The sequence below is a fragment of the Equus caballus genome, chromosome 2, assembly GCF_041296265.1.
Source record: "Equus caballus isolate H_3958 breed thoroughbred chromosome 2, TB-T2T, whole genome shotgun sequence".
Taxonomy (NCBI): Eukaryota; Metazoa; Chordata; class Mammalia; order Perissodactyla; family Equidae; genus Equus; species Equus caballus.
This window is the reverse complement of record NC_091685.1, coordinates 13,571,977-13,599,098: the sequence shown is the minus strand read 5'-3', so window position 1 is coordinate 13,599,098 and position 27,122 is coordinate 13,571,977. Positions and strand designations below refer to the sequence as shown.

The 27,122-nt window shown below is 56.6% G+C and overlaps 4 protein-coding genes across 12 annotated transcripts; 2 read left to right on the top strand and 2 right to left on the bottom strand.

Annotated features, from left to right (window-relative positions):
• Positions 1–2,881: 2,881 nt before the first annotated feature.
• BEST4 (bestrophin 4) lies at positions 2,882–10,191 on the bottom strand. Of its 5 annotated transcripts, XM_070260074.1 has the most exons (13): positions 9,992–10,127; positions 9,390–9,582; positions 8,471–8,528; positions 8,202–8,299; positions 6,834–6,997; positions 6,647–6,741; positions 5,855–6,088; positions 5,494–5,648; positions 4,943–5,020; positions 4,449–4,646; positions 4,247–4,327; positions 3,988–4,142; positions 2,882–3,811 (listed from the first exon to the last, which is right to left on the bottom strand). In XM_070260074.1, exons 4-13 carry the CDS (start codon positions 8,223–8,225, stop codon positions 3,535–3,537), a joined length of 1,461 nt encoding a protein of 486 aa, XP_070116175.1. In that variant the 5' UTR covers positions 8,226–8,299; positions 8,471–8,528; positions 9,390–9,582; positions 9,992–10,127; the 3' UTR covers positions 2,882–3,534. The 5 variants fall into 5 exon arrangements, with proteins under 5 accessions (XP_070116175.1, XP_070116179.1, XP_070116176.1 ...); XM_070260078.1 differs by lacking the exon at positions 9,390–9,582 and having other exon boundaries at positions 9,992–10,058; XM_070260075.1 differs by lacking the exons at positions 8,471–8,528; positions 9,390–9,582 and having other exon boundaries at positions 9,992–10,021.
• PLK3 (polo like kinase 3) lies at positions 9,288–19,267 on the top strand. Of its 2 annotated transcripts, none has more exons than XM_023631213.2 (15): positions 9,288–14,641; positions 14,798–14,905; positions 15,001–15,117; positions 15,259–15,388; positions 15,470–15,557; positions 16,375–16,470; positions 16,561–16,759; positions 16,875–17,001; positions 17,199–17,290; positions 17,510–17,603; positions 17,741–17,824; positions 17,918–18,080; positions 18,228–18,357; positions 18,518–18,631; positions 18,739–19,267. In XM_023631213.2, the coding sequence occupies exons 1-15, from the start codon at positions 14,432–14,434 to the stop codon at positions 18,928–18,930; spliced, it is 1,944 nt and encodes a 647-aa protein (XP_023486981.1). In that variant the 5' UTR covers positions 9,288–14,431; the 3' UTR covers positions 18,931–19,267. The 2 variants fall into 2 exon arrangements, 1 of the variants encoding a protein (XP_023486981.1); XR_002804561.2 differs by having other exon boundaries at positions 14,255–14,641; positions 18,435–18,631.
• Positions 19,184–20,713, bottom strand: DYNLT4 (dynein light chain Tctex-type 4). The gene is made up of 3 exons (XM_023631248.2): positions 20,601–20,713; positions 20,053–20,123; positions 19,184–19,965 (listed from the first exon to the last, which is right to left on the bottom strand). The coding sequence occupies exons 1-3, from the start codon at positions 20,703–20,705 to the stop codon at positions 19,281–19,283; spliced, it is 861 nt and encodes a 286-aa protein (XP_023487016.2). The 5' UTR covers positions 20,706–20,713; the 3' UTR covers positions 19,184–19,280.
• Positions 19,948–27,122, top strand: BTBD19 (BTB domain containing 19). 4 transcript variants are annotated; one of them, XM_023631240.2, is made up of 8 exons: positions 19,948–22,198; positions 23,463–23,676; positions 23,773–23,826; positions 25,256–25,315; positions 25,422–25,490; positions 25,567–25,698; positions 25,805–25,930; positions 26,057–27,122. In XM_023631240.2, the coding sequence occupies exons 1-8, from the start codon at positions 22,113–22,115 to the stop codon at positions 26,189–26,191; spliced, it is 876 nt and encodes a 291-aa protein (XP_023487008.1). In that variant the 5' UTR covers positions 19,948–22,112; the 3' UTR covers positions 26,192–27,122. The 4 variants fall into 4 exon arrangements, with proteins under 4 accessions (XP_023487008.1, XP_014593012.2, XP_070116181.1 ...); XM_070260080.1 differs by lacking the exon at positions 19,948–22,198 and adding an exon at positions 23,006–23,253; XM_014737526.3 differs by having other exon boundaries at positions 21,965–22,198; positions 23,463–23,826.

Below are 27,122 nucleotides of genomic sequence, written 5' to 3'. Positions count from 1 at the left end.
TTCAAAACTGATCACATTCTTCTTTCCCTTTTCAAACACTTTCTCACCAATTCGATGACAGCCAATAGTCTTCTTGCAACTGTGCTGAAATCAAACTCTTGGGTCTTTCTCAGCTTTATTCTTCTACTCCCATATCTAATGGCACCAAGATCTTGTTGATTCAACCCCTTTTTTTTTTCCCCCAACCTTTAACACCACCTCTCCCATTCTGGTCACTTTTTTGCATCCTAGTTGCTCTCAAGGCTGCTTCTGTTGCCCCCAATGCAATCCCAGCAATTAGTGGTCATTTTAAAAGATCAGATTTTTGACATGAGAGCTTCCCACCCCAAAATCCTTAGCAAACTTTTTCCATAGTGATCACCTTGGCCTTAATGAACACATGCTCACTTGCTGTTCTCTTCCTTTTTTTCCCCCCTGCTTTATTTCCCAACCCCCCAGTACACAGTTGTATATCTTAGTTGCAGGTCCTTCTAGTTGTGGGATGTGGGACGCCACCTCAACCTCGCCTGACGAGCAGTGCCATGTCCGCACCCAGGATCCAAACCCTGGGCCACCGCAGCGGAGCGTGCGAACTTAATCACTCTGCTGCTGTTCTCTTCTTTGGGAACACTTTCCTTCAAATATCCACATGGCTTACTCCCTCCAAGTTTTTGTTGCTGTGTCACCCTAGTGAGTTCTTTCCTGATCACAGAATTTTAAATTGCAGTTCCCTCCAGGCTCTATCCTTTACCCATGTTTTTTTTTTCTCTTTATCCCTCAATCTGACATAAACCTTTTTTCTTTTTGGTGGGGAAGATTATCCCTGAGCTGACACCTGTAGTAATCTTTCTCTGTTTTGTTATGTGGGATGCTGCCACAGCTTGGCTTGCTGAGCAGTGTGTGGTCCATACCCATGAACCCTGGGCCACTGAAGCAGAGCACATGAATTTAACCACTTCCCCCCGCCCTATAAATGTAGCTCATTTTATTTGATTGTTGTCTGTCTTGTCCTCAATGAGAACATTACTCCAGGAGAACGGCGATATTTGTTTCCTGCTGTGTCTCTAGTACCTGGAAGAATGCATGGCAATATACCAGACGCTCAAATATGTGCTAAATGGGTTCAAAAGAGAAAGTCTTGGGCTGGCCTGGTGGTGTAGTCGTTAAATTTGTGCAGCCCACTTTGGCGGCCCAGGGTTCACAGATTTGGATCTCAGGTGCAGACCCACACATGGCTTATTAACCCATGCTGTGGCAGTGCCCCACATACAAATTGGAAGATTGGCATGGATGTTAGGGCCAATCTTCCTCACCAAAAAAAAGTCTTAAGATTTTAATCCAATTTAAAGTTGATGGGAAGTACAAGGACATATCTTAAGAGCCAAATAAGTGTGAAATACAACTGATTCATCAACTTGACTAAACTGCAGACTTTTGTGAATACAAATGAACCCCACTTTTTGTGTGTGTGCTTGTTGAGTACACAAACTTGAGGAGGCCAGCCTGATGGCGTAGTGGTTAAGTTTGTGCCCGCTGCTTCTGTGGCCTGGGGTTTCCAGGTTCAGATCCTGGGTGCAGACCTACACGCCACTTACCAAGCAATGCTGAGGCTGTGTCCCACATAGAAAATAGAGGAAGATTGGCACAGATGTTAGTTGGGGGACAATCTTCCTCACAGGAAAACTCCTTAAGGACAAAAATCCATCAACCCCAACCCTGTTTAGAGGCTTTAGCCTTAACCATTGGCTCTGGGGAGATGGCCACGCCTTCCCACCCAGTGGTGATCTACATGCACTGCCTTCATATTAGCTACTGTTTACTGAGAGCTGTAGTGTCAGGCATAGCAAAGCAACACACAGCACTTTGCCCTTATTTTCTTTTTTTTGAGGAAGAGTAGCCCAGAGGTAACTTCTGCCACCAATCCTCTTTTGCTGAGGAAGACTGGCCCTGAGTTAGTTTATCGGTGCCCATCTTCCTCTACTTTATATGTGGGATGCCTGCCACAGCATGGCTTGATGAAGGGTGTCATGTCCACACCCAGGATCCAAACCAGTGGACCCTGGACCACCAATGTGGAATGTGCGCACTTAACTGCTGCACCACCGGGCTGGCCCCCTGCCCTTATTTTCTAATTTGAGCTTTACAAGACATTGATCTTTCCTCCCCCTCCTTCACTTCTACCTCTATCAATAGGACCAGTGAGTTCCTTCTCTAAAGTCTTGAATCCATTCACTGTCCCTCTCCACTGCCTTCACGGATGACCATTCTTGCCCTGAAGCAAGGCTACCTAACCCTGTAAACCCAGTGAAACCCCTCAAATACCTTCTGAGGGAATGGCGATCATTGGGTGCTATTGTCTCCACATTATAGATTTGGCGACTGAGGCTTAGAAATGTTCAGTATCCCTTGGTCACACAGCAGGAAAGTAGCAAAGCCAGTGTTACAATCCAGTCAGTCGACAATGGCAGAGGCTACACTCTCCTGCCTCCTCTCTGAATGCTGGCATTGGTCATCCTTTGGCCGTAACATTCAGTTTTGGCATTTACCAATTTCTTTAGTGGAGGCTGAGCTTAGAGGGCAGGAATCTTCGAGGAGGTAAATTTAGCAACAACTCCAATCCAGTGCTCCCCAGGAGGGCTGTTCACACGCCCTCTTACCATCTATTGCATGCTCCCAGCACCGCAGGCCCACCATGGAGATGGACCGCAGCTGGCATCCCTTAAACTGCCCTTCTCCCCGTTTGGTGGGAGCAGAGAAGAGATAGGCACTCCACCCACAGGTTGAAAGTCGAGGCTGAGTGGTGTGTGGCTGCCTTCACATCTGAGTTTCATCAGCCTCTAGGGCAGATTCCCATACCTTTATCCTAGCACTAGCATGCCAGTTCAATTTTAAACGAGTGTAATTGCACAAGTAATAAATGAATACATTCTCATTGTAAACGAAAAACTGAACATTACAGATAAATCAAAAGTCCCCCAGCATACACACTTTGACCCCTCTTCAAAGTAAGGCTATCAGGATAAGATAGACCCTTCTACACATCTTTTTATGTATGGCTCCAATTGTGATCCCTAGACAGCAGCAGCAGCATCACCTGGGAACTTACTAGAAACGCAAATTCTTGCGCTCCATCTCAGACGGAATGAATCAAACGCTGGCAGTGGTACTCAGAATTGTTTAACAAACAGTAATGCTGATGCCCCCTCCAGTTTGAGAACGGACCCCCACCCTGGCCCCCAATGCCAAGGAAATGAGCGCTCCTGGGCTCTCGTCCTCTATGCCTCGCCCCATGTATCCTTTTAGCTTCACCTCCGCCAAGCAATCCATCCTACCTTCTCCCTCCAAGGTGGGCACATTCCCAGCCCTGGCTCAGGCCCTTCCCGTCATCTTCCTCTTTCAAGGTCCGTCCCTAAATGCTCCGGCTCAGGGCACCCGGGAAGTGCTGCTCTAGCAGAGCCGGAGGGCAGGACCCGGCGCGGCCCGCCAAGTGGGCGTTGGAGGGAGGGGCGGGGGCGGGCCTGGGGGAAGCCGGCGGGACGGCCCTTCCGCCTCTGCTCAGGGCTGCCCGGCCTCATCCCCTGACTCCGCAGCCTCCTCCTCCTCGATGCGGTCCGCGGCCTCGGGGTCGCCGCCCTCCTCAGCCCGGAAGCGCAGCAGGTGAGGAGTGCGGGGGGCTCCCCGTGCGCGGCCGAAGTTCCGGAGGCTGATGGCGGGAGAGGGCGCTCCTACTCCCAGGAAGCGGCCCAGCAGCGGGGTCTGCGCGGGGGCCACCGGCCGGGCCAAGGCGGGGGACGCCTCCACCTGCACGCTCTGCTCCGGGTCGTCGCTCATGCTGCGGGCGGGAGAGCGGGATGAGCGAGCCTCGGCGCGCCGGCTGAGTGGCTCTCCGGCAGGGGACGGGGGGCGGGAGGGTTTGGGGGGCCGAATCATTGGCGCCCAGAGGTGCGGGGGGAACCTGGGGCACGCGTGCCAGGTCGAGTCCTGCCTCCGACAGCGCGAGCCACTCACCGCAGGTTGAAGGTGGAGCCCAGGAAGGAAGGCCGCAGCGATTCGGCCACCGTGGCCACAGTGTAGGGCGGCAGCGCCAGGTCTTCGTCCCAGTAGGGGTCCTTCTCGGCCGGAGGCAGGTTCTGGTACATGTCGTCCACGGATAGCAGGGACACCTGGGGCGGGCAGCAGGTCACAAGGATCCTCCCATTCTCTCCTTACCCGGGCTGAGCTGGCAGGGAGGGAGAGGCCAACGAGCTGCCCCCAGTCCTCTGCTCACCTGCAAGTTGCGGTCTATGAGCTGGTTGGTTTCAAAATCATCATCATCCTCACCAAAGGGGTTGATGATCTGTTCAGCCACCTGCAGGTTGTAAGACAGTGTTTTCGGGGTTCAGAGCCCCATGCTCTGTCCCCAGAGGTGGGATGAGCCCTGGGCCCACGTCTCTACAGAGCAGGCTGGCATGACCACCTGAAGTGCCCACCTTGAGCCAGCCAGCATAGAAGAAGAACTGCAGCAGAGTGGTGAGAGGCACATACATGTCCAGGTCCCCCAGCGCTGGCCCTAGCTTCCCGCCTGGCTCCAGAGGCTCCCGAGGCTTGGCAGCGCCTGCCTCTGTCTCCACAAACTGGCGGCCAACCAGGGAGAGGGCAAAGAACGAGTATACTGCTATGGTCACCACCTGGAGAAGGGGAAGCCGGGCTGAGTGGGACAGCGAGAAATGCCGTCCCTGCCCCTGAGGGCCGGTGGGGAAGTCTGACAAGTAATGAAAACACGCAGCGAGGTGTGGCAGCACCAGCGGGGATGGGGGCATCTCAGTGGGAGTCCAGCGGGGCTTTGAGGACGAGCCCTAGGCTGTTCAGTGTCTCACTGAACTGAACGGCCCCAAGGCAGGTACCATCTCTAGTTCGTCTCAGTGTCACACACAGCACGGAACATACAGTAGGCACTGGGACTGGGGAGGTGAGAGGCAGTTACTTGGGTGTAGACGAGGGGGATGCTGATCCAGTCATAGTGAAAAAGCATGCTGCACTTGGCCCGGTACTTGTTCAGCTCCTGGTGGAACAGCAGGAGGAGGAAGTCAGTGGAGGTGAGGAAGGAAGAACAGGAAAAGAACAGGCGAGCCCAGCACAAACGCGGCCTGGGCCAGGTCTGGAGGCTCAGTCTGCTCTCGGTGGTGACAGCAGGCTGGGGGCCTGTGATGGGAAGCAGTTTAGCAAAGTAATTGCAAGCACAGACCCTGGAGCCGGAATGTTTGTGTGAATCCCAGCTCCACTAACTAGCTGTGTGACTTGGGCAAGTTTCTTTTCCACTCTGTGCGGCAGTTTCCTCATCTGTGAGAGAGGGGTGATAATAGTGCCTATCTCAAGGGTTTTTCTGAGGGTTCAGTGAGTTAATGTAAGTACAGTGCTTCCAACAGTGTGTGGTACATGGTTGGCACCATATAAGTGTTGGGTATGAAAATTATTATTCCAGTTTGCAAAGCCAGGGCTAGGGGAGCAGATGGGCCTGGGCCTGGGCAGACTCACTTCCAGGAGCAGGCAGAGAGCAATGTCGTCACGGATTCGCCCATCCCTCCGCGCCTGAGCTGCCAGGTTGGTGAACCAGACGCAGGGGACCCAGTACTTGTTGAAGTCGGATTTCAGGCTCTCGAACTTTTTCCTCTCTTCCTGGGACATGAAACCTGTGGGGATAAAGTGGGTGGGGCGCAGACTTATCCTCTGCCCCCAGGACCCGCCTCCCTGGGGTCCTGAGCGCCCCTTGGGGAGTCAGACCTGCCCTACCAGGAAGCCTGCGGGGCAGATCTTGGCCTTGGCCTGCCCAGGGCTCCTCCAGCACCGCCCCTGCCTTGGGCCGTGGGCCGGGCCCCAGGGCCACCCCATCGCGCACCTGCGTCCACCACGTGCTCCATGGTGGGGAAGCGCTTCAGCACGCGGGTGCTGACCGAGCGCAGCACCAGCACCGACGACAGGTTGGCATAGCGGATGAGGGTGCGGCGCAGCAGGCGGCCACGCTGGTCCACGCCGTGCACGCTGGCCGAGATGACGCACATCAGCTGGTCCGGCAGTGGGATGCTTGTGTACTGGGCCCACCAGCGGTTCACCACCAGGGTCACGTAGAAACCTAGTTGCCGCCATGGGTAGGGGGGACGGGAAGGGAAGATGGAGGGTCTGGGAGTCGGTCTGTCCTGCCCCCCAGCCAGAGCTCCTGGTCCAGGCCAGGTTGAACCCAGACAGAGGGAAGGACACACTGGGCTCCAGAGCCTGGCCTGGCTGTCAGGAGGACAGCCTCTTCGTCTGGTCCCGCCCTGATGTGCTAGACCAGACCGGGAGGAAGGGGCAGTGCAAACCTCCTCCGGCAGAGGAAGAGTGGTGGTTCAAGGGCAGGTGATGGTTCACTCTGAGCCCTTCTTCTGGTGAGGGCGAGGAGGGGGTGTCATCTCTCTCCAGCTCCCCTCCAGTACCCAGAGCAGAGTTGTGAGGCCAGCAGGTGTCTTGTGCCTTGTTGGGAGTGAGGGTCCAGTAGGTGACAGGGACGGCCTAGCCCTCTGGAAATCCTGGACCAGCACCAGCTCCCATGCCTGCGAAGCCTACTCTTGTTGACCCTCAGAGCTATCAACCCCACAGCAAAGGCCAGGGAAGATGTAAGAGGGATACCAGGGAGAACTGGAGGGAGGCTTACCCAGGACAAAGGACAAGGGGATGAGGTCCGCAGAGCGGTTGCAGTATCGGGCCACCTGAGCATACACGTGCTTCTGCTCCTGAGTCAGCAGCAGCCTGGGGAAGGTCAGGTGTAGGCCTGGGTTAGAGGGAGGTGGGCAGCCTGGTCCCCTACAGGCTAGCCCTGAGCCCCGCCCGCACCCTCGCACCGGTAGGTGATGCTGAGCAGGGCATACAGGGCGACGAAGACGAGGAACTCCTTGTAGAGGAGCTTGTAGATGCTTCCCCGCCAGCGGAGGAGCAGGCCAGAGAAGGCTCCGAAGCGGGCCTCCGCCACTTTGAGGGTGTATGAAACCGTCATGGTGCTGGGGGCCTGGGGCAGGAGGTCACAAGAGCTGCCCCCAGAGCTGTCCCTCCCCTCAGCAAGCCTTCTCCTTAGCTCGCCTTCTCATCGCCAAGCTTAGTTCCCCAGGCAACCTCCCTTCAACTCTGATCGCGTGCACACACACACCCCACCCCCACCCCCCACCCCCAGCCTTCACCCTGTGTCGGTAGACCAGGGGGAGGAAGCTGCAGAGCAGACAAAGCATACCCCCACCCCTCCAGAGCTCAGCCGGCATGGGAGGGGGCGGGGGGAGCTGAGATCTACACCCTCAGGAGCCTGAGGCTTCCCCAAGCTCCTCTTCCACTTGTAGGTTGCAGAGTAGCTAGACCCTGAGCTGCTGGGAACAGGGGATCCAGCTCTGGCCCAGACCCACCACTGTCCCTTGGGGCCTTGCTCTCAAAGCTGATGGCTGGTCTCCCAAGGCCCGGGGTGCTCTCACCCCCACCCCACACCTGCCTACCTGCTCTGGGCAGCAGCCTGCGTGGAGGAAGCAGAACTGGGCTCACCTTCACCCCACAGACACTTAAGTACCTCGTGGGCCCATAAAGTTTCACTGGACTGAGGTTATCATTGATGGATTGAGGCTGTCACCCAGCTTCCCCTGGTCCTGGGAACTGGATGGTCTCCCTCCCCCTGCAGGGCTGGGCTGGGCTTTGAGCGACAGAATTGCCATCTGCACTGACCCCATAGCTCACACAGGTGACACCATGGCCTTGAAGCCAGGATGACAGGGATTACTGTCCCACGCTCCAGGTGAGAACACAGATGCATGATAAATTGTTATAATCTAACAGCTGCAGATCCCAGAGCACTGACTAAGTGACACGCACTGTGCCACAGGCACCACCTCATCACCCTCTCGTGGAATCCTTGTCACAGCCCCATGAGGTGGGAATCATCCCCATTTCACAGCTGATGCTCCAAGAGGTGAATGACTTGCCCACGGTCGTCCAGCTAGGACGTGTTGGAGGCAGGATTCAAAACCCAAGCTGATGGACTTGAAAGGCTAGAGGTGGCCTAACTGGACCTAAACAAGGGCTTGAGCCCTGGGACCAGGGTCCTATGCACTGGCCACACTGGCAGGCTTTCAGCCCAGGCTCTGGGAGGCCTGGCCTGGCCTGGCCCTTCCCCATCCCCATTCCACAGGGCTGATGAGGCCACAGATCTGGGTCTCAGGCCTTGGGATGCAGACCCTTCTCAGCCCTGTGTCTTGCATCCTGACTGCTAGCGGTGTCCAGGATCTTGAGTGGCCGTTTCCACCTGTGGGCCTGTGGGTCTCAATTTCTTCATCTGTCAAACAGAGGAAATACTACCTGAGGCACCGGCTCAATTAGCGCCCCCCCAACCCCCCGCCCAGTGCTGAATTGTTGGGGTCAGGAAATCGAACACTAGCTCAGACCCACCACTATCCCTGGGGGTCTTGCTCTGCAAAAACCTAGGAGTGGGGGTCCCACTTCTGACCTGTCTTAGGAAGCTCCTTCCCCCACACTGTGAGCTGATTTTCAGGTGCAAGGGTTTCCTAAAGAGAGGAAGCGTGGAGAGGTGGCTAGGAGCACAAGCTTGGGAGTCCGACAAACCTGGGTTTGAGTTCTAGCTCTCTGTAACCTTGTACACGGTACCTCATCTCTCTGAACCTCAGTTTCCTCTTCTACAAAACAGGATCAATAACACCTTCCTCCCAGGACAATCAGGGGGATTCAAAGAAACAATGCCCAGAGCCTGGATCACTGCTATTACCATGAAAAGCCGAATCTGTTCCCTTTGGTTTCCACCTACTGGTCTACTGTTGCGCCCACGACCAGGCAATCCTCCTGAGATTGAGAGGCAGAGACCCTGGCCAGCCATGGTAACCTAGTGGTTAAGTTCAGCACACTCTGCTTTGGCGACTGGGTTCGGTTCCTGGCCATGGACCTACACCACTCTGTTAGTCACCACGCTGCGCTGGCAACCCACATACTAAAAAATAGAGGAAGATTGGCATGGATGTTAGCTCAGGGTGAATCCTCCTCAGCTAAAAAAAGAGGCAGATGGGGCCAGCCTGGTAGCACAGCAGTTAAGTTCTCACGTTCTGCCCGGTGGCCCAGGTTTTGCTGGTTCATATGCCGGGCGCAGGCCTACATACCACTTGCCAGGCCATGCTGTGGCAGGCGTCCCACATATAAAGTAGGGGATGATGGGCACGGATGTTAGCTCATGGCCAGTCTTTCTCAGCAAAAAGAGGAGGATTGGCAGTAGTTAGCTCAGGGCTAATCTTCCTCAAAAAACAGAAAACAAGGCAGAAACCTTTCCCGATGCCCTGCCAGCCTGTCCCCAAGCCAAACAGTGCCCGGTCCTGGCTTTTAAGCTGGGTTCACAAGGCCCTCTGAGATGCGCCCCCTACCCTCCATCAGCAGCCTCTGGCCTTGCTCCTTTTCCCTGCTCCTTCAAGGTCCAGCTCAGAGCGTCCTCCAGAAAGCCTGCCGTGACCTTCCCCCAGTCGTTCCTCAAAGCCCTCTGGGTTTCTCTCTGCAGCGGTTAGTCATCCTTGTCTGTGAGCCGTCTACAGGGAGATTCCGCCTCCAGCCTGTGAGACCCTTGAGGACAAGACTGCGTCTGATTCACCGTGATAAACCTGGGGAGGACTTGAACCCAGGCAGGCTTTTCTTTTCTCTCTTTCTTTCCTTTTTTAAAATTTTTGTCCCTTTTAGCCTGAAGGACATCTGTTCCCCTCCCCTTTTTTTGTGAGAAACTCCCCAGGTGAGCAAGGTCTGGAAACCTACGAATGGCCTTAAGGAGTTATAGCCTCCTTCCAGGGCCCAGGTGAGATGTCAGTGTGTGGAAGGAATAGGACTCTGTGTGTGTGTATCCCAGAGGTCTGGAATGACCACCTGACCTGGGGGGGGGGGGGCGACATACTAGCTCTAGGGCCTCAGCTGTCAAGGCCATGCAGCGCCTTCCCAAGCTCTTATCTGTGGCTTTTCTAGAGCATTCTGGGCTGCTTACCACTTGAAGAGTGTCTTGTACCCGGGAAGCCAGGCCCTGGGACCACAGGAGCTCAGGCCCTGAGGTCCTGGAAGCTTCTCTGTGACAGCACTCCTTGAGGGCAACCCAGCTGACTGCGTTTCACTCCTCTGCCCCCGTTCCCGTCTGTGGCCCTCACACTTCTGCCTCTTAGCAACACTCTGCATCACTGGGCTGTGAATTTCCCACAGAGCCACGGATAAAGGTACAGGACCTGAAGCCTTGCCCCAGGAAGGGGCAGTCCCCAGGTCCCACCCAGACCCTCCCTCCTGAGTCACCTTATCTCCCTTCCCAGCTGCTGACAGGTCCCTTTGGTTTATGGTCCAGGAGAGGGAAGCACTCCGCCATAAATCATTTATCCCACCCTTCTTTATTGTCCTCTACCTCTTGCCTCTCCCTCTCCTCTGGTCCGAACCACCTCTGCCTTCACAGCTGAGAGCTGGATATATGGCTTGGCAGTTTACAGCATGGAGTCTGGAGCCAGACTGCCTAGATTTACAAATCAAGACTCCACCATGAATGACCTTCCTGACCTTGGGCCAGCCGTTTAGCCTCTCTGTGCTTCATTTCCCCATGGGGAAGTGGGAATGATAATACCTAGCTCATGGAGCTGTTGTGAATAGTAAATGAATGAATATTTATAAAGTGCTCCGAATAGCACCTGGTAAGCTTGTCCCTCAGGTCCCTAAGCTGCTGTGGCTATTAGCATCTCTCTTCTCTCTGGCCCGCCTTTAGCACTTCCCCCTCTGCATCCACCAAGGACACCTGAGATCCCCTCATTGCTGAATCCAGTAGCCCCCTCCTGAGTCCTACCCTTCTTGGCATCTCTCATTCTTGAGAGACTTCCTTGACCTCTGTGACCTGACACTGTCAAGAGATTCTGACTCTGAGCTGCCAGGGGGCAAGGAGTGTGGGATATGTCCTCAACTAGGGGCAGTGGGCCTGACAGCAGCTTCTGGGGAATGGAGCCCCAGAGAGCTCAGAAGAACTCAGCTTGGGCAGAGGTTGTGAGAGTCTTGGGGGATGAGAAAGGGCATTAGTAAGCAGGACATGGAGACATGCAGCAGTGTAGTAGGACAGGTACAAGGGCAGAGAACAAGTGACCCCCCAAAAAAAGTCAGGTTTGGTGAATAGTGGAGTCAGACATCTTGGGTTCAGATCTTGACTCTGCCTCTTCGTAGCTGTATATGACCTTGGGCAAAAAGTTTAACCCTTGACCCTCAGTTTCCTCATCTGTGAAATGGGGATAATAATCACATCCACATCATAAGGTTACTGTGAGCAGTCAATAAGATAAATGCTTAGCCCAGTGCCTGGTACACAGCAGGTGCATAATGGTAGCATGTGTTACACTGAGGGAAGAGGCAGAGCAGGATGCCAGGCCCCTCAGATACAGCGTCCAGGAGGATGCCCTTCAGGTGTCCTGGCTCTGGAGGAGGGCTCAAGAATCTCTTTAACTTCCCAAGGAGAGAAGTCAGTGAAGGGTAACAGAATATGCCATTTTGGCATATTATTTTGAGCTGTAGACACTTGAAAAACAGCAAATGCAGAGAGAGGCTTTCTCTAAACTCCCCTTATATACCTAAAGACAGATCCTTCAGAGGAAACTCAATGGTCATAATTCCCTTCCCGGGAGTTTCATATCACAGGAGAGGAGACTGGAAGTCTATGTGTCCCACATCCAGACCAACTGAGTCACAGACTGTCATATCTCCCATCCACTCTTCTAAGGGCCCATTCATCTTCCCAGAAATCATTTACTCTCCCCTGGAGGCCTACGCTCCCCTTCCCCTTTCCCTATTAACATAGTATTTAAGCCTGAATTCTAAGCCACATGGGAGAGTTAATCGTTTTTCCCCTGGATATCTCCCATGTGTACATAAATTATACATGTTAATAAACTTGTTTGTTTTTCTTCTGTTAATCTGTCTTTTTGTTGAAGAGCCCCATCTGAAAACCTAAGATAGGTGGAGGTAGTTTTGACGCTAGTACAAAGTCCTAACTTCCATTACCTTAGAATGTGACTGTATTTGGCCATAGGACCTTTAAAGAGGTAATTAAGTTAAAATGGGGCCTAAGGTGGGCCCTCATCTGATCTGACTGGTGTCTTTATGAGAAGAAGAGATTAGGACACAGCCAAAAAGATCATGTGAAGCCAGAGGGAGAAGACCTCCGTCTACAAACCAAGAGACAGGCCTCAGAAGAAATCAACCTTGTCAATACCTTGACCTTGAACTTCCAGACTCTAGAACTGTGAGAAAATAAATTTCTGTTGTTTAAGCCACTTAGTCTGTGGTATTGTTTTTTTTTTAGATTTTTTATTTTTTTTTCCTTTTTCTCCCCAAAGCCCTCCACCTCCCCCCCCGGAACATAGCTGTATATTTTCAATTGTGGGTCCTTCTAATTGTGGCATGTGGGACGCTGCCTCAGCATGGCTTAGATGAGCGGTACCATGTCCGTGCTCAGGATCCGAAGTGGTGAAACCCTGGGGCCGCTGAAGTGGAGTGCGCGAACTTAACCACTCGGCCACAGGGCCGGCCCCAGTCTGTGGTATTTTGTTATGACAACCCTAGCAAACTAATACAAAGACATTTTGCTTTATTTTCCAAATATAAAATTGCAGCATCACATATGCCTTTTCAAACTATACATGCCTCAGCTCCAGTTCTCCTGCGGATTTGTCTTTTCTGACCCCACTAGTACCATCTCCCCCCAGGAAAATTGTTGACCTGCAGGATAAAGATCGAACTCCTGCGTATGGCATTTAAGTCCTTCCTGCCCACGCCCGTCCCCCAGTCTCCCTCACTCATCTGAGCTACCAGTATTTCCCCACATCTCAGGCTGTTTTGGTTCTCCCTTCAGTGGCCATGAAGGGCAAGGTTAGAGAGTGGGCCCTTGTGGGCCTGATGAGGGATTGGGTGGGATGGCCATATGGAGGGAGGATGAACAGATGAAACTAAAGCCAAGGAGACCAGGAAGGTGCTATAGCAACAATCCCAACCAGAGAGACTGTGACCCGGATTAGGGTGTGAGGGGAAGATGGACGGAAGTGGATAGATTTTGGAGATATTTGGGAGATAAAACTGACAGGGATTGGGTACTCAATAAACATTTGTTGACTTTCCTGGCTACTCTTGCTAAAGTAAGCTCTTCTGTTTACTTCCTTCATAGCACTTTTCACAGCCTGCAATTACCTTGTTTATATACTTGCCCATTGTCTATTTCCATCAAGCAGAACGTAAACTAAATGAGGGCTACAGCCTTGATCAGTCTTATTCAGACAGTGCTTGGCACTTAGCAGGTGCTCTCAATAAATCTTTGAGGACTGAATGGCTTAATAATTGATTGGATGGTACAGAGTGAGGGCAGAGAGGCACGAAGGACAAGAAGGCCAGGAGGAAGCCTGTGATCCTAGGACAAACACTCCAGAGGGGTTAAGACCCCATCTCTGTCTGTCTCTGGCTCTGGGAAGGGAGAACTTGGACCAGGGGTCTAGGAGTCCAGATGGCCTCGGGACCACCTGCCCAATTGTCCATCGCTAGATTTGAGAAAGTCCAATTCCCATTCTTCACTTTCTAGCCATTTGGCTGCGGGCTTAGGGCAGCGGGTGTTTTTAGGGAAAGGGAACAGGAGACCCTGCTAGAACCTAAGATCTGCCGCTCAAGAGTGTGGGAGTGGGTATCAGAAGATGCAGACAGGCGCATAGTAAAAGCATTGAATGCCAAATTCTGCTTGACCCCAAAATTTAACATGGCAGCCCCACCCCCACAATGCGACCCCGCAAGCCAGGCTCAGGAGTGTGCAATTCCTTCCAGGCCCTAAAGGGGGCAGCACTGGGCTGGGCCTGGGCGCTCTTGCCAAGAGCCTAGGAAGAGCGCACGGTCCCGCGCGCTTAAAGGGGAAAGCGAGCGTCGTGCCACTTCCCCCACAGTACATCTAGTTACTGGGGAGGCTGCCCAGATGCCCAGCTCCACTGCCCACTTATGCCCAGCATAAACCCCGAAGGACGGGGAAAGAAGGGGGCGACTGTTAGCGGGACTGTCAGCCACCAGGGCAGGGTGGTGCGGGGACGGGGAAACGGCTGGACCCTACGACCTGTTCACACCCGCACGGAGAGTGGCAGTATAGCCTGCGTCTTTAAGCCGTGAGCAGGAGGCGGGGCCTCGAGGCGAGTCGGGTGGGAGGAGGAGCTTCTTGATGACGTAAAGCCAGGGGAGGGGCGTGGCTTCCCTGTGACTCGCCGCCAGGAAGGGGGCGGGCTCTTAATGACTACACGCCGGGGAGGGTGCTGGCGTTCATTGATAAATACGCCCGGCTCCCTCGGGCGCGAGCGCAGCGTAGCAAATCCAGGCAGCGCCACGCGTGGCCCGGGCCGGGCGGAATCGAGAACAAGCCCGGCCTGCGCTGCGACGCGCCACCAGCATGGAGCCTGCCGCCGGCTTCCTGTCCCCGCGCCCCTTCCCGCGTGCGGACGCCCCGCCCGCGCCACCCGCTGGGCCCGGGCCGCCTCCGAGTGCCATGCCCGGACCTGAGCTGGAGATGCTGGCCGCGCCACCGGCGCCGGACTCTGGGCGCCTCATCACGGACCCGTGCAGCGGCCGCACCTACTTCAAAGGCCGCCTGTTGGGCAAGGTAAGCTGGGGGGTGGTGCTAGCGAGGGTGGAGAGAGGCCCTGCTTGCCTCTACCAGCGCCAGGCGGGGTGGGAGCGCTTGTCCTCCGCGCGGGGACATCTGCGGGTCAGGTCTGGCCTCCGCTGGAACGTCCTGCCTGATGCCCCCTCCTCCTAGGGGGGCTTCGCCCGGTGCTATGAGGCCACTGACAGAGAGACCGGCAATGCCTACGCGGTCAAAGTCATCTCGCAGAGCCGCATCACCAAGCCGCATCAGCGCGAGAAGGTGGGCCCGGGGCCCAGGCCAAGTGGACAAGGGGTGGAGTGGGGACGGTGGCGTTGGAGTCCTTGAAGGATAACAACCTCGTGCCCCCATTACAGATCCTAAACGAGATTGAGCTTCACCGCGGCCTGCAGCACCGCCACATCGTGCGTTTCTCGCACCACTTTGAGGATGCTGACAATATATACATTTTCCTGGAGCTCTGCAGCCGAAAGGTGAGGGAGGTGATGGCGGCGGTGGCGAGGGAAAGGGAGCCTTAAGATTCAAACCTGGAGCCCTGACTCTTCCGCAGCAAGGACAGGTGGAGGGAGGGTCGGGGAGGGCGGACCAGGGGCTGAGGTAGGCGCTCTCCACAGTCTCTGGCCCACATCTGGAAGGCCCGGCACACCCTGTTGGAGCCCGAGGTGCGCTACTACCTGCGGCAGATCCTTTCCGGACTCAAGTACTTGCACCAGAAGGGCATCTTGCACCGAGACCTCAAGCTGGGTGAGACTCCTGGGCCAGCAGGATGGGGGTGCGGGGAGGCAGAGAGAAAGGAGTCTGACACACTTCTCTGCCCCCGTCCAGGAAACTTTTTTATCACCGAGAACATGGAACTGAAAATGGGGGATTTTGGGCTGGCAACCCGGTTGGAGCCCCCAGAGCAGAGGAAGAAGTGAGTGTTTGGGGGCGGGGGGGTGGCCACAGTCGGTATGTGACAGGGATGACGTGCAAGACAGATAGTGTGTATGTATGTGGGAGGTGGGATGACTTCCTGATGTGTGTGTGAGATAGGTGGGGAAGGCATAATGGGCTGTTTGTGTGTATGTGTGAAGATGGAGTGGCAGCCTGCGTTACCGGGACTGGTGGAGAGGCTGAGGGGCCTATGGATGTCTGAGTCCCTGAGACAGATGGGGGTGTAAGGATTCTTGGAGGAATATGACTGATCCTGTGTGTGGACAGGGGAAGGTGACGTAAGCAATGTGTGTGTGAGACAGACTGAGAGTATGGAGACGGCAGGACATGACACCCTGTGTCTGTGTAAAAAGACCCTGCTGTGGCCACGATGACTGGGTATGAGTGACATGGATAGCACATGTGGCAGATGCGTGTTTATGAGGGATGTGACAGCTGGTGTTGGTGTGTGTGGCACAGACTGTAGGAGGTGACAGCCTGTATGGGTGTCTGACAGACAGGAGTGGGGGAAGGAGGAAGGGATCAGTGATGGATCCTCTGTTGACCCTGGAGGAGGGGACCGGGCTGGCGGTCAGGGCCTCCCCATGTCCTGCAGAGCAGCTGAGCAGCTGGGCCAGGCGGGTGGGCGGAGACTCAGCTGCCATCCCCAGCATCCATTGTCCCAGGACAAGCAGGAGTTTTCTGGCCTTTGGTGACAGGCAGCTGCTTTGTCTGGACTCACAGTGGGGGGCAGGGATGGAGGGGCTAGCCAGGCTGGGTCTGAACCCTCCCCTCTCCTCCTCCCTACCCCTTTTCAGGACCATCTGTGGCACCCCCAACTATGTGGCTCCGGAAGTGCTGCAGAGGCAGGGCCACGGCCCCGAGGCAGACGTGTGGTCCCTGGGCTGTGTCATGTGAGTCTCAGGGTCATCTGCACACAGGTGTGTGGACGAGTGGGGCATACCTTCCGCTCTACTCCTGACCCACTTCTCTCTGCCCCACAGGTACACGCTGCTATGTGGGAGCCCCCCCTTTGAGACAGTTGACCTGAAGGAGACGTACCGCTGCATCAAACAGGTCCACTACACGCTGCCCGCCAGCCTCTCACTGCCTGCGCGGCAGCTCCTGGCCGCCATCCTTCGAGCCTCGCCCCAAGACCGCCCCTCAATTGACCAGATCCTGCGCCATGACTTCTTTACCAAGGTCTCCGGCTTAGCAGACACCTAAGTCTAGTCTGCATATTCTCAGGGAATTGAAGGGTAGCAGGTGACAGGACCCCTGGGGCCTCTTTTCTCTACTCACATGACTTCCTCTTCAGGGCTACACCCCCGACCGGCTCCCTGTCAGCAGCTGTGTGACAGTCCCGGACCTGATACCCCTTAATGCAGCTAAGATTTTGTTTGTCAAAGTCACTAAGAGCCTCTTTGGCAGGAAGAAGAACAAGAGTGAGTCTAGAATGTCAGGGGTTTTGAGGGTACAGAGTGGCAGGGGGGCTTGTTAGATACCTTGTGAGGGTGTGGAGTGCCTGTGACCCCTGGGGAGAGTGTGTTACACAGGCACTTGGGCTTGCCTATCTGTAGCATCCCCGTGGGAACCAGCGGGGCTGGGCAGGATACTGAGGGCTGTGTCTCCCCCCACTCAGGTAAGAACCATCCTGAGGAGCGGGACGAGGTGTCCTGTCTGGCGAACGGCCTCACTCGGACATCCATTGGCCATCAGGATGCCAGGCCCGAGGTGAGGTGCTCACGTGGGCAGTGTTCCCTGACTCACCCCCACCGTAGCAGCTGCGCGAAGCCCGGGATAAAAGAGGCTGGTGAAGCACCTGGCCTCGTGGTGGCCTAATTGGCTGTGCCTCATTAGCTAGGCGGGGCTGACCTTGGGTGCCAGGGCAAGGCTGGGCCAGGGACTCTCAATGATGTGGCTTTCGGGGCCTTCCCCTACCCAACCCCCCAGGCTCCAGCAGCTTCTGGTCCAGCCCCCGTCAGCCTGGTAGAGACAGCACTTGAAGACAGCTCACCGCGTGGGACATTGGCGAGTAGTGGAGATGGTGAGCAGCCTGGAGAATGAGAGGTGCTAGAGGTGGCTGTGGCTGAGGCCAGGCACGAGAGGGAAGCAGACAGCAGAGGGATATGGCCTGGGTCCTCAGGAGCTAATGCCTGATCCCCAGTGCTCTGTTCCCTTCAGGGTTTGAAGAAGGTCTGACTGTGGCCACAGTGGTAGAGTCAGCCCTCTGTGCTCTGAGAAACTGCCTGGCCTTCATGCCCCCAGGTATGGGTGGAGCCTGATACTCCTGAATGGTGGTGGGAGTTCTTTGGCTGGGCAGCCAGGAACAGGTCCTCTCTCCTTCCTCTCCCACGGCAGCGGAACAGAACCCGGCTCCCCTGGCACAGCCAGAGCCTCTGGTGTGGGTCAGCAAGTGGGTTGACTACTCCAACAAGTTTGGCTTTGGATATCAGCTGTCCAGCCGCCGTGTGGCTGTGCTCTTCAACAATGGCACACACATGGCCCTGTCAGCCAACAGAAAGTAAGTGCTGTTAGGGGGGCCTTGTATCCAGACCATTGTCCCCAGCAGGGCTGCACCTTGGCGTGTGCTCCCAGGCTCGGGGGCCTGGGGTCTCTTGGAGGGGTGTTGGTGCAGGGCTCCCTCTGACCTCTGTCTCCTCCCCTCCAGGACTGTGCACTACAACCCCACCAGCACAAAGCACTTCTCCTTCTCCGTGGGTGCTGTGCCCCGGGCCCTGCAGCCTCAGCTGGGTGTCCTGCGCTATTTCGCCTCCTACATGGAGCAGCGCCTCATGAAGGTGTGTGGACTGGGGTGGGGCACATTGAGGACTAACACATCCTGATCCCTTCCTCTTCTCCTTTGGGGGGTGCTCAGTGCTAGAGGCTGAACCTCTAAGGGAGACATCGATGGGGAGGGGCCTGACTTATGTGAGACAAGTGACCTGCCGTTGCTCCCAGGGTGGAGATCTGCCCAGTGTGGAAGAAGTGGAGGTGCCTGTCCCCCCACTTCTGCTGCAGTGGGTCAAGACTGACCAGGCCCTACTCATGCTGTTTAGTGATGGCACTGTCCAGGTAAGAGCCTCGCCTGGAGTTGGGGGGAAGGTCTGGGAGGCCCAGGGTGCTGGGGAGGAAACTGGACCTGGGCCTAGGCTCTGATCAGTGCCACCTCCCGTGCACAGGTGAACTTCTATGGAGACCACACCAAGCTGATCCTTAGTGGCTGGGAGCCTCTCCTGGTGACTTTTGTGGCCCGCAATCGCAGCGCCTGCACTTACCTCGCCTCCCACCTTCGACAGCTGGGCTGCTCCCCAGACCTGCGGCAGCGGTTGGGCTATGCTCTGCGCCTGCTCCGGGACCGCTGCCCAACCTAGGCCCCAACCCGCAGAGCAGGCCGCCACCCGAGCCCTCGGGCCTGAGGCCTGTGCCTGTGGGGCTCTGGCCCTTGCCTTTATGGCCCTCCCTGTCTCTTTGGTGCCTCACTGGGGGCTCTGGGCCAAATCCCCCAGGAAATCAGGGACCAGCTTTACTGGGGTTGGAGGCTACCTGTCCTAACTGCGTCCAACCCCTTCTCCAAGAAAAACCTGAGCCTTAGCCCCCAGCTAGGGGGCGTTATTTATGGACCACTTTTATTTATTGACAGACATTTATTTATTCAGATGGGGGCCCCAGGGAAGGCTTTTTCCTGGGAGAATAAACGGTTTTGCAGAATCTCGAGGCCTCCTCACTCGCAGTAGAGCCCGTGGACCGTGGCCACGGCGAAGAGCGTGGCGTTGGTGAACGTGGCGGAGGCCAGCCCGTCGCGCGCCGCGTCCCAGAGCGCGCGGCTGACCACGCGCACACCCTGGCCGCTGCGCGGCCCCAGCACCACGCTGCACACCAGCTTGTAGCGCGGCGGGCTGAGCTCGCGCACGCGCACGCGCACCAGCTCGCACAGCTCCCGCGCCAGCGGCCCGGCCTCGGCGCCCGAGTAGCGCGCGTCGCGCAGCCCCGCGGCCAGCGCCGCCTCCAGTGCCCGCTGCGCGCGCGCGACCTCCCAGCGCTGCCCTGGCGCCGGCTCCATGCGGTAAGAGGGCGCCAGGCGACGCGTCGGCGCCAGGGGCAACCCCGAGAAGCTGACCCGCGAACCTAGAGGGGGCACGGGGCCCAGCGACGGACGCCGAACCCCGGGACCCGGGCCTGGTCCGGCCAGTGAGTTGCGGCGTGAAAAGGACGAGACCAGGCCCAGTATGGAGCTGCGGCGGGAGGCCGGGCCCGGGCCTGCTGGTCGGGCCTCATCAATGCTGGGCAGGCGGCCTGGGGGCCGCACCGGTGACAGTTTCGGCCCAGGATCTTTGGCAGTCTCCTCCTCCTGGAGTCCGGAGAGCACAGGCCTGCCAGCCATGGACCTGCCGCCTGGAAGACCCACACTTGGACAGGATGGCCTTCACTGGCCTTCCTTGTGCACCAACTTGTCTCTTACTCGGTGATAAGGGTTTTTACCCCTAACCTCTTACCTGTGTTTTTGGGACAGGTGAATCAAATAGTCCGGGGCTGTGTGGATTCCTAGGTGCTTAGAGGTTAAGGGCTGTTAGGGACATAAGCAAGGGAAGAGATGCTGCTCAGATTGTCATCTGGGGCTAGTCCCTGCCCTTGAGCCCCACTTTCCCCCCGCGGGCACTGTGGAGGTTAGCTCATGAGCTCTCAGTACACCTCCTGTTCTCCATTCCCCCTGACTTCGCCAGCAGGAGAAGGGGAAGCTATATCTGCCCTTTGCCCCAGCTAGATGGTGCCTCCAACCCCTAACCACAGGGGAGGGACAGACAGACCCAACTCTTTCAACCCCATGGATCCTTCTAGCCCTGTGGGTATTGAATCCAGCCATCTTCCACACCTGCCTGCTCCTGGGGTGGCTGGCACAAAGATCTCCCCCGTAACTGGCTGAGGCTGGGGGCAGGTGACTCAGGAAGCTCCTTCCACCCTCTGCTTTTGGCCTCTGGTCCTACCTCCAGAATCACTTCTGGGATGGCTGCCCTATTCTCCCGACCGAAACTCCCACAGGCACCTGAGTCACCTGCAGCCTTTGGCCTCCGAGCTCTCTCCTAGCTCCACAGTCCTGATGGGCAGGTGGGAGGATAAGGGCCCCTTGCCTGTGTTGTGGGGTTGCCATGGGTTGCTGGGCAAGCACTCCTCCCTTCCTGGTTCCCTCCCTCCAGTCCTGGCTCTGGCTTAACCTGGGAGTGTACTACCACGAGCACGTGCTCAATGCGGGGTGCCCGAGTCATAAGGGGAGAGGGGACAGCAGGGGTTTAGACCCCAGGGGCATACTACCGTGACAAGGACAACTGAGGCGGCAGATGGAGAGGGGCTCTGGTCAGAAAGGTGTCCTCCCCCCCGTTTGAGCCACTGTCTATTTCTACCCTTGTGAAGCCTGGCTCTTCAATCCTGTGAGCAAGTTGCAGAGGCCTGGGATATGGGGAGACCTTGAGGCTGTGAGGGTGGCTGCTCAGGAATCAGGATTCAGGCCCACAGGAAGGAGCACGTCATGGTTCTATCGTCTCTCCATCAGCCTCAACAAGGACAAACATTTCCGCTAGGGTGGGGCTTGGATGACTTCCTCAGCTCAAGGCTGTGAGCAGGGGGAGGGGAGGTCTGTCGGCTCTGCTGTTGGCAGCCAGACCTGATGCAACAGTCGTGACTCCACTTGGCAGCCTCCTGACCCCTGCTGACCCAACGTCCTGGGGCTTGTCCCCAGCTGGCCAAACCTCTTGTGTGCCATAGTGCCCACATTGCCCCGCCCACCGCAGTTGCATTTCAGGGATGCCAGAGGCCATGACACCTGTGTCAGAGCTGACACTTCCTCACCTGACCCACCTTGGGGAGGGACAAGACTGCCCCCTCCCAAACAAGCCAGGTCTGGTCCCTGACTGTCCATGGGGGTGAGGACTTTCCCTGTGGAGGGGGTTCCCCAGGCCTGGCTATCCTGATCCTGACCTTGTGTACATGTGCGGGGAGGGTTAGGAGGGACAGGGAGTTTGAACTCTGAACCCAGGACAGGCAGGGACCATGGGTGCTAAGACCCTCTGTCTGCTCAGGGCTCCTCTGAGGGCTAAAGTTTTCCCAGTGCCTGTGGGAGATGGGCGGGGCCTCCTCTCAGGCTGGGCTCCAGTTTCCGTGGAAACTCACAGGCTTCCCACCCCGGCTGCCTGGGCAGGCTCCCAACTGGGGCCTCATCCACTGCCTGCCTCTCCTCCCCGATCCTGTCCACTCCACCTTGGCCTCTCTTGGCCCCCTCCCTGAGTTCCCATCCCCAAGCCGAGCCTCTCGCCTCCTCCACCGGCCTCTGATGCCTTCTTCAGGAACCTGGGCCTCTCTTGCCTGGTCTCTAAACTTTAGTTTCTCAGCAATCCGGCCTCCCAAGCTCCTGCCCCTCCCTCTCAAGCCTTTCTAGTCTCCTTACCAGCTCTAGGGCCTGGCCAGGCCTCCTGCTCCTTCCCTTCTACCGCCTCCCACAGACCAACAGACAAGAGGTCTCCTAGGGTATTCCACCCGCTTACTCCCCTGCCCCGCCCCACCCATGGAGATCCCAGGACTGGTTGTGCATGGGGAGTCTGCGCCCTTTTCCACAGCACTCCGAAGCCTCATCAACAATCCCCTATACAGGTGAGGAAGTGGGTTTTCCCTGGCTTCCTGTCTGGGTTTTCCCTAGCTTCCTCTGCTGGGCCCCATGACTCTGAGGAAGCTTGGGTAATGCAGAGGTGGGGAATTAGGACTTGACCCTCTTCCCTGGTGAACTCAGTCTGGGGAAGTCACGTGGAGAGGATGGCTGCTGGTCACTCAGTGTCCGCGATATCCTGAGAGCTAGAGGGGGGGCACTGGGAGCTGGAGCCTGGAGTGGCTGTGTGACCTCAGGCAAAGGCCTTCCTTTTTTGGATCTTGGGTTCCTGGCAGAGAAGAAGAGCCCTCTGCCCTCTGGATCCTGAGAGATGGGATGTAATTTGAGTCCTTCCCTGGGGAGGCAGAGGAGCAGATGACCCTGTTCTGGGAACTGGGGATTCACAAGAGGAACAAAGCTCTAGAGATTGAGTCAGTCTCAGACAGGAAGTGATTCAAGGCTGCTGCCTGGGGCTCTCTGGGTGCTAGTGATGTCTGAAAGCAGGGATGGAGTGTGGGGCAGGGCTGGTCAGTAGAATAGAATGCAGCTTTCTGTCCATACTGCCTTGGAGCTGGGCTCCTCCCCAATGGCTGGTGACTCAAATAACCCTACTGCTTTGAGGATTGCAGTCTGATCTAAGTAGTGGGAACCCCAGGGCTTGGACCTGGGACTAGGAGGCTCCAGGAAGCTCATGCTTCATCTTCACCCTCCTACCCCTTATGTTGTTCAGAGGCCCAGAGGCTGGGGCCGGAAGTGATCATGAAGATGGAAAATGTGGTTTGGCCTCATGATTTTGCATCACTGCCTGCCGTGTCAGTTTGCTGCCAGTGCACTCTGCACCTCCACCCCCTCCTGCCTGGAGGAGGCTGAAAAAAGCTGACTTTGCAGTCTATGAAGGAAGAGCTTCCCTTCATAGGGGGAGGAGGTGGGGAGGGGGGTATGTGGGATCAGTCTTGCATCAGCCCTGGTGCTCCCTCAGTGATCAAGCATAGCCAGCTCCTCTGAGACTTGAGGGTTTAGGATTACCATGCCATTTCATGGGTGAGGAACCTGAGATTCCAAGGTAGGAAGTCACTTGCTGAGGTATCGTAGGGTGGAGCTGGGACAAGAACCCAGGCCTGCGTGTCCCAGACCTTCAGCTGGAAGGACTAAGCCCTGTCTCTTCTACGACAGACAAGAAAACGAAGGCCCCAAGTGGGCCAAGTCTAAGCCTAGAGTTGCACCCTAGCCTCTGGCCTCTTCTCCCCTGGCTCTCTGCCCCTCTCCCCACAGTGATGTTCGCTTTGTGGTCGGTCAAGAACGGCAGGAGGTGTTTGCCCACCGGTGCTTATTGGCCTGTAGATGCAACTTCTTCCAGCGACTTCTGGGCCCAGAGCTGGGCCCCGGGCTGCCTAGCCCCGTGGTCCTAAGCACTGTGCCAGCCGAGGCCTTCCTGGCAGTGCTGGAGTTCCTGTACACCAACAGTGTCAAGCTGCACCGCCACTCTGTGAGCCCATCGGGCAGAGGGCTGGGTGGCGAGGGAGGCGATGGGCTGAGGGACAAGGGGAACTCCCTTCCTTTCCGGCAACCACCCCCTCTGCAGGTGCTGGAGGTGCTGACTGCGGCTTTGGAGTACGGGCTGGAGGAACTGCGTGAGGTGCGTTTATGTGCCAGGCCCTGGCTCGCTTCCCTTGCCTCTTATGGGTTCAGTTCATACCCTGCCTCACACATATTCTGGCTTGGAGAGGAATATGGACCAATACAGAGAGAATTATGGGTGTCTCTCTGTGTGAATAGACATTTGTGTGGGCCTGTGTGCAAAAGGATACGTGTGTGCCTTGGAGGCATAGGGGGTGTTTATGGCTGGTGCTGTAGATGCCAGGATAAGTTAGCCCCTATTCCTGTTCTTCAAAGAGAGACAGACACATGAAAACTCTTCACTCGGTGGCATAAGAAGTGTGATGGGTGAGGGTAAAAGGTGCTGAGACTGTACGGAGGGTGTCTCTAGTCTTGCCACCAGGGAGAGAGGAGGGGAAGGCTTCCTGGAGGAGGAAACATTTGTGTTGGATCAGGTAGAATTGATAGGAGTTTGTTCATAGGGGGAATGGAAAGATGGCATTCTAGTCACAGAGGCACAAAAGGAGCTAGTGAGACATTTAGTGGGGCTGGACTTAGAATGTGAGAGGAGAGGAGGGAGAGATGAGATTGGAGAGGGTGCCAGGGGCTGGTCATGCAGGATCTTCAAGAATTTGGGCTTCTTTGACCCAGAGGGCAGTGGAGAGTCACTGGAGGTTTCAGGTGAGTGAGGATTTGGCAGCTCAGGGGAGAGGGACTGGGAGAGGTAGGGGGGGCTCACCAGGCTAGTGGGGGTGGAGGTGGCAGTGGAAGCCCAAGAGTGAGGCGCGTGGCTTTGAGAGAAGTGGAACTGGCATGAGCCAGTGCTTTTCTGGACGTGAGGGTGAGAGGGAGCTGTCATGGATGAAATTCAAGTTTCTGGTTAAAACAGAAGTGTCTTCGTAGCATCCTGAAAGAAAGGGAGAGTGGGATTTTTTTTTTTTTAAGATTTTTATTTTTCCTTTTTCTCCCCAAAGCCCCCCTGGTACACAGTTGTGTATTTTTAGTTGTGGGTCCTTCTAGTTGTGGCATGTGGGATGCTGCCTCAGCATGACCTGATGAGTGGTGCCATGTCTGCGCCCAGGATCCGAACTGGTGAAACCCTGGGCCGCCAAAGCAAAGCCCATGAACTTAACCACAGGGCCACAGGGCGGCCCCCTGAGAGTGGGATTTTGAATGGCTCTTATCTAGTCTGATTAGTGGGGAATGTGCTGGAGGGGGAGGCTGCTGGGCTTGGCCCTGCTAATCCCTAGTCCATGCGTCCTCCCATCGTTGTCCCCCCCACCCCCCACCCTGCCCGGGCTTGCCCAGTCTCAGATCCTGGTGATTGCCGGCCTCCCCCGGCCTGGGAGGTCAGGAAGGGCCTGGGGCTGCCAGGGGCCTGCTCCAGCCCTGCTCACTGCTTCTGGGGTGGGTCTGGGGTCTTGGAGCAGGGACACCTCAGCACAACCCATATTCATTTCTGTTTCCAGCTGTGCCTGGAGTTTGTGGTGAAGGTGCTGGATGTGGAGCTGGTTTGTGAGGCCCTGCAGGTGGGTGTTTGTTGCTGGACAGGCTTGTAGGTAGTCCTCAGTGTGGTGGGCTGGGGCTCCATGGCCTCTCCAGTCATCAACCTGACCTCCGTCATTCTGCTCCCAGGTTGCCGTAACTTTTGGCCTGGGGCCGCTGCAGGAGCGTTGCATAGCCTTCATAGAGGCCCACAGCCAGGTACAGTTCCCACCTGCATACTCCCAACCCCGCACACCTCATTCTGCTCCTCCCTGACCCATTCGCGGACCCACAGGAGGCGCTCAGAACCCGCGGCTTCCTGGAGCTGTCGGCGCCCGCGTTGCTGCCCCTGCTGCGCAGCGACAAGCTCTGCGTGGACGAGGCTGAGCTGGTCCTGGCGGCCCGGAGCTGGGCGCGCGTGGGCGCGGTGAGCTAGCCTAAGGGGAGTGCGAGGTGGGGGTGCTGAAGGAGGCTCGGGCGACAGGAACGGGTGAGCGGGCGGCGGGGCAGGTGCTCAAGGTTGGTGTTCGCAGGCAGTGCTGGAGCGGCCTGTGGCCGAGGTGGCGGCCCCAGTGGTGCAGGAGCTGAGATTGGCCTTGCTGGCCCCGGCGGAGCTGAGCGCCCTGGAAGAGCAGAACCGGCAGGAACCGCTCATCCCGGTGCGGAAGCGGGGAACAGACTCAGATCTCCTCAGCACCGTGGGGAACGGCGCAGGGGAAGCGGCCCAGGGTCTGCGGGGTGAGGGGGCACTGCGGGACACCACGATGACCGGCCTTCCCCTGCAGGTGGAGCAGATCGTGGAGGCGTGGAAGTGCCACGCTCTGCGGAGAGGGGATGCGGCCCGGGGCGCCCGGTGCCGCCGCCGGAGAGGAACCCTGCCCCGGGAGCATCACCGCTTTTTGGATCTGCCCTTTAAGTGACCAAAGGCCGCGACTTGCCGGGAACTCTGGGCCTGTCCCAAACTACAGCTCCCGACAAGCTCGGCGCTCGGAGCGGGCTTTTGCTCCCAGCATGCCCTGCGAGCGGGGCGCCGGCAGGACCGCTCTCTGCCTTGCCCAGCGCCCTGGGGGTGGCGCGGGAGGGGTGCACGTGGACTTGGGCTGGGCCCAGGCTCTCCACCCGCCAAAACCCAAAAGTTATTTCCTTCGCGTCATACCCTGACTCTGCACCCGGTCCCTGGGCCTTCTTGACGTATCTTCTCAGGTCAGCCGCCTCTTTAATTCCAGCCCTGCCTCCTGGAGACCTCGCTCTAAATGCCCCGCAGACACCTCAGACTTAGCCCCAAATTGAGCTCCCTCCTCGTCTTTCCCAAGTTCTGCCCCCCGTCGTGTTTTTCATCACCGTGGGTGTCCCAGCGGGAATCCTGGATCTCATCCTTGCCTTCTTCCTCTTCCTCACATCTGCCTCCCGTGGCATCTACCTTCTAAGAGGCTGAAGGGTAGCAGAATATGTCACCCCAAGATAGGCCTCTTTGGCATAAGGATTATTTTAAGCTGATTATTTTGAGAAACCGGAGAAGCTGTGAAAACAATAGAAATTACCCTTTTGTAAGGGGAATTTATGAAGGAAATCGTTTGTAAGGGTGTCTCCCTCTCTGTACTAGGAAAAGAAGGATGACTAACAAGAGAATCTCCTCGGTGGAGGCGGCACCCACGGAAATCTGCTTACCCTTAGCCTTGCCGGCCGGGCTTTTCCTGGTGGCCTCCCCACACTTTTTTTTCTTTTGTCTTTAGCTGAAGATGGTATTTAAGCAGGTATTTTAGGCCGCCTCAGGGAGTTACTAAATTTTCCCTGGGTATCTCCCATGAGGTATACATGTTAATAAACTCCTGTTTGTTTTTGTCTCGTTAA

Coding starts and splice junctions, on each gene's coding strand:
- BTBD19 (XM_014737526.3), top strand. CDS start 22,113: ATGGAGATCCCAGGACTGGTTGTGCATGGGGAGTCTGCGCCCTTTTCC. Junction 22,199..23,462: donor ATCAACAATCCCCTATACAG/GTGAGGAAGTGG, acceptor CTCTCCCCACAG/TGATGTTCGCTTTGTGGTCG. Junction 25,931..26,056: donor GGCAGGAACCGCTCATCCCG/GTGCGGAAGCGG, acceptor CTTCCCCTGCAG/GTGGAGCAGATCGTGGAGGC.
- PLK3 (XM_023631213.2), top strand. CDS start 14,432: ATGGAGCCTGCCGCCGGCTTCCTGTCCCCGCGCCCCTTCCCGCGTGCG. Junction 17,002..17,198: donor TGGCAGGAAGAAGAACAAGA/GTGAGTCTAGAA, acceptor CCCCCCACTCAG/GTAAGAACCATCCTGAGGAG. Junction 18,081..18,227: donor GCCCTGTCAGCCAACAGAAA/GTAAGTGCTGTT, acceptor CCTCCCCTCCAG/GACTGTGCACTACAACCCCA.
- BEST4 (XM_070260074.1), bottom strand. CDS start 8,225: ATGCAAGACACAGGGCTGAGAAGG. Junction 6,998..8,201: donor AAGACACAGGGCTGAGAAGG/GTCTGCATCCCA, acceptor CTCCTGCCCCAG/GCCCCCAGCACCATGACGGT. Junction 4,647..4,942: donor TCCCCCTCGTCTACACCCAA/GTAACTGCCTCT, acceptor CCCCTTCTCCAG/GTGGTGACCATAGCAGTATA.
- DYNLT4 (XM_023631248.2), bottom strand. CDS start 20,705: ATGGCAACCCCACAACACAGGCAAGGGGCCCTTATCCTCCCACCTGCC. Junction 20,124..20,600: donor AAAGGCTGCAGGTGACTCAG/GTGCCTGTGGGA, acceptor TGTCCCTAACAG/CCCTTAACCTCTAAGCACCT. Junction 19,966..20,052: donor CACCTGTCCCAAAAACACAG/GTAAGAGGTTAG, acceptor ATCCTGTCCAAG/TGTGGGTCTTCCAGGCGGCA.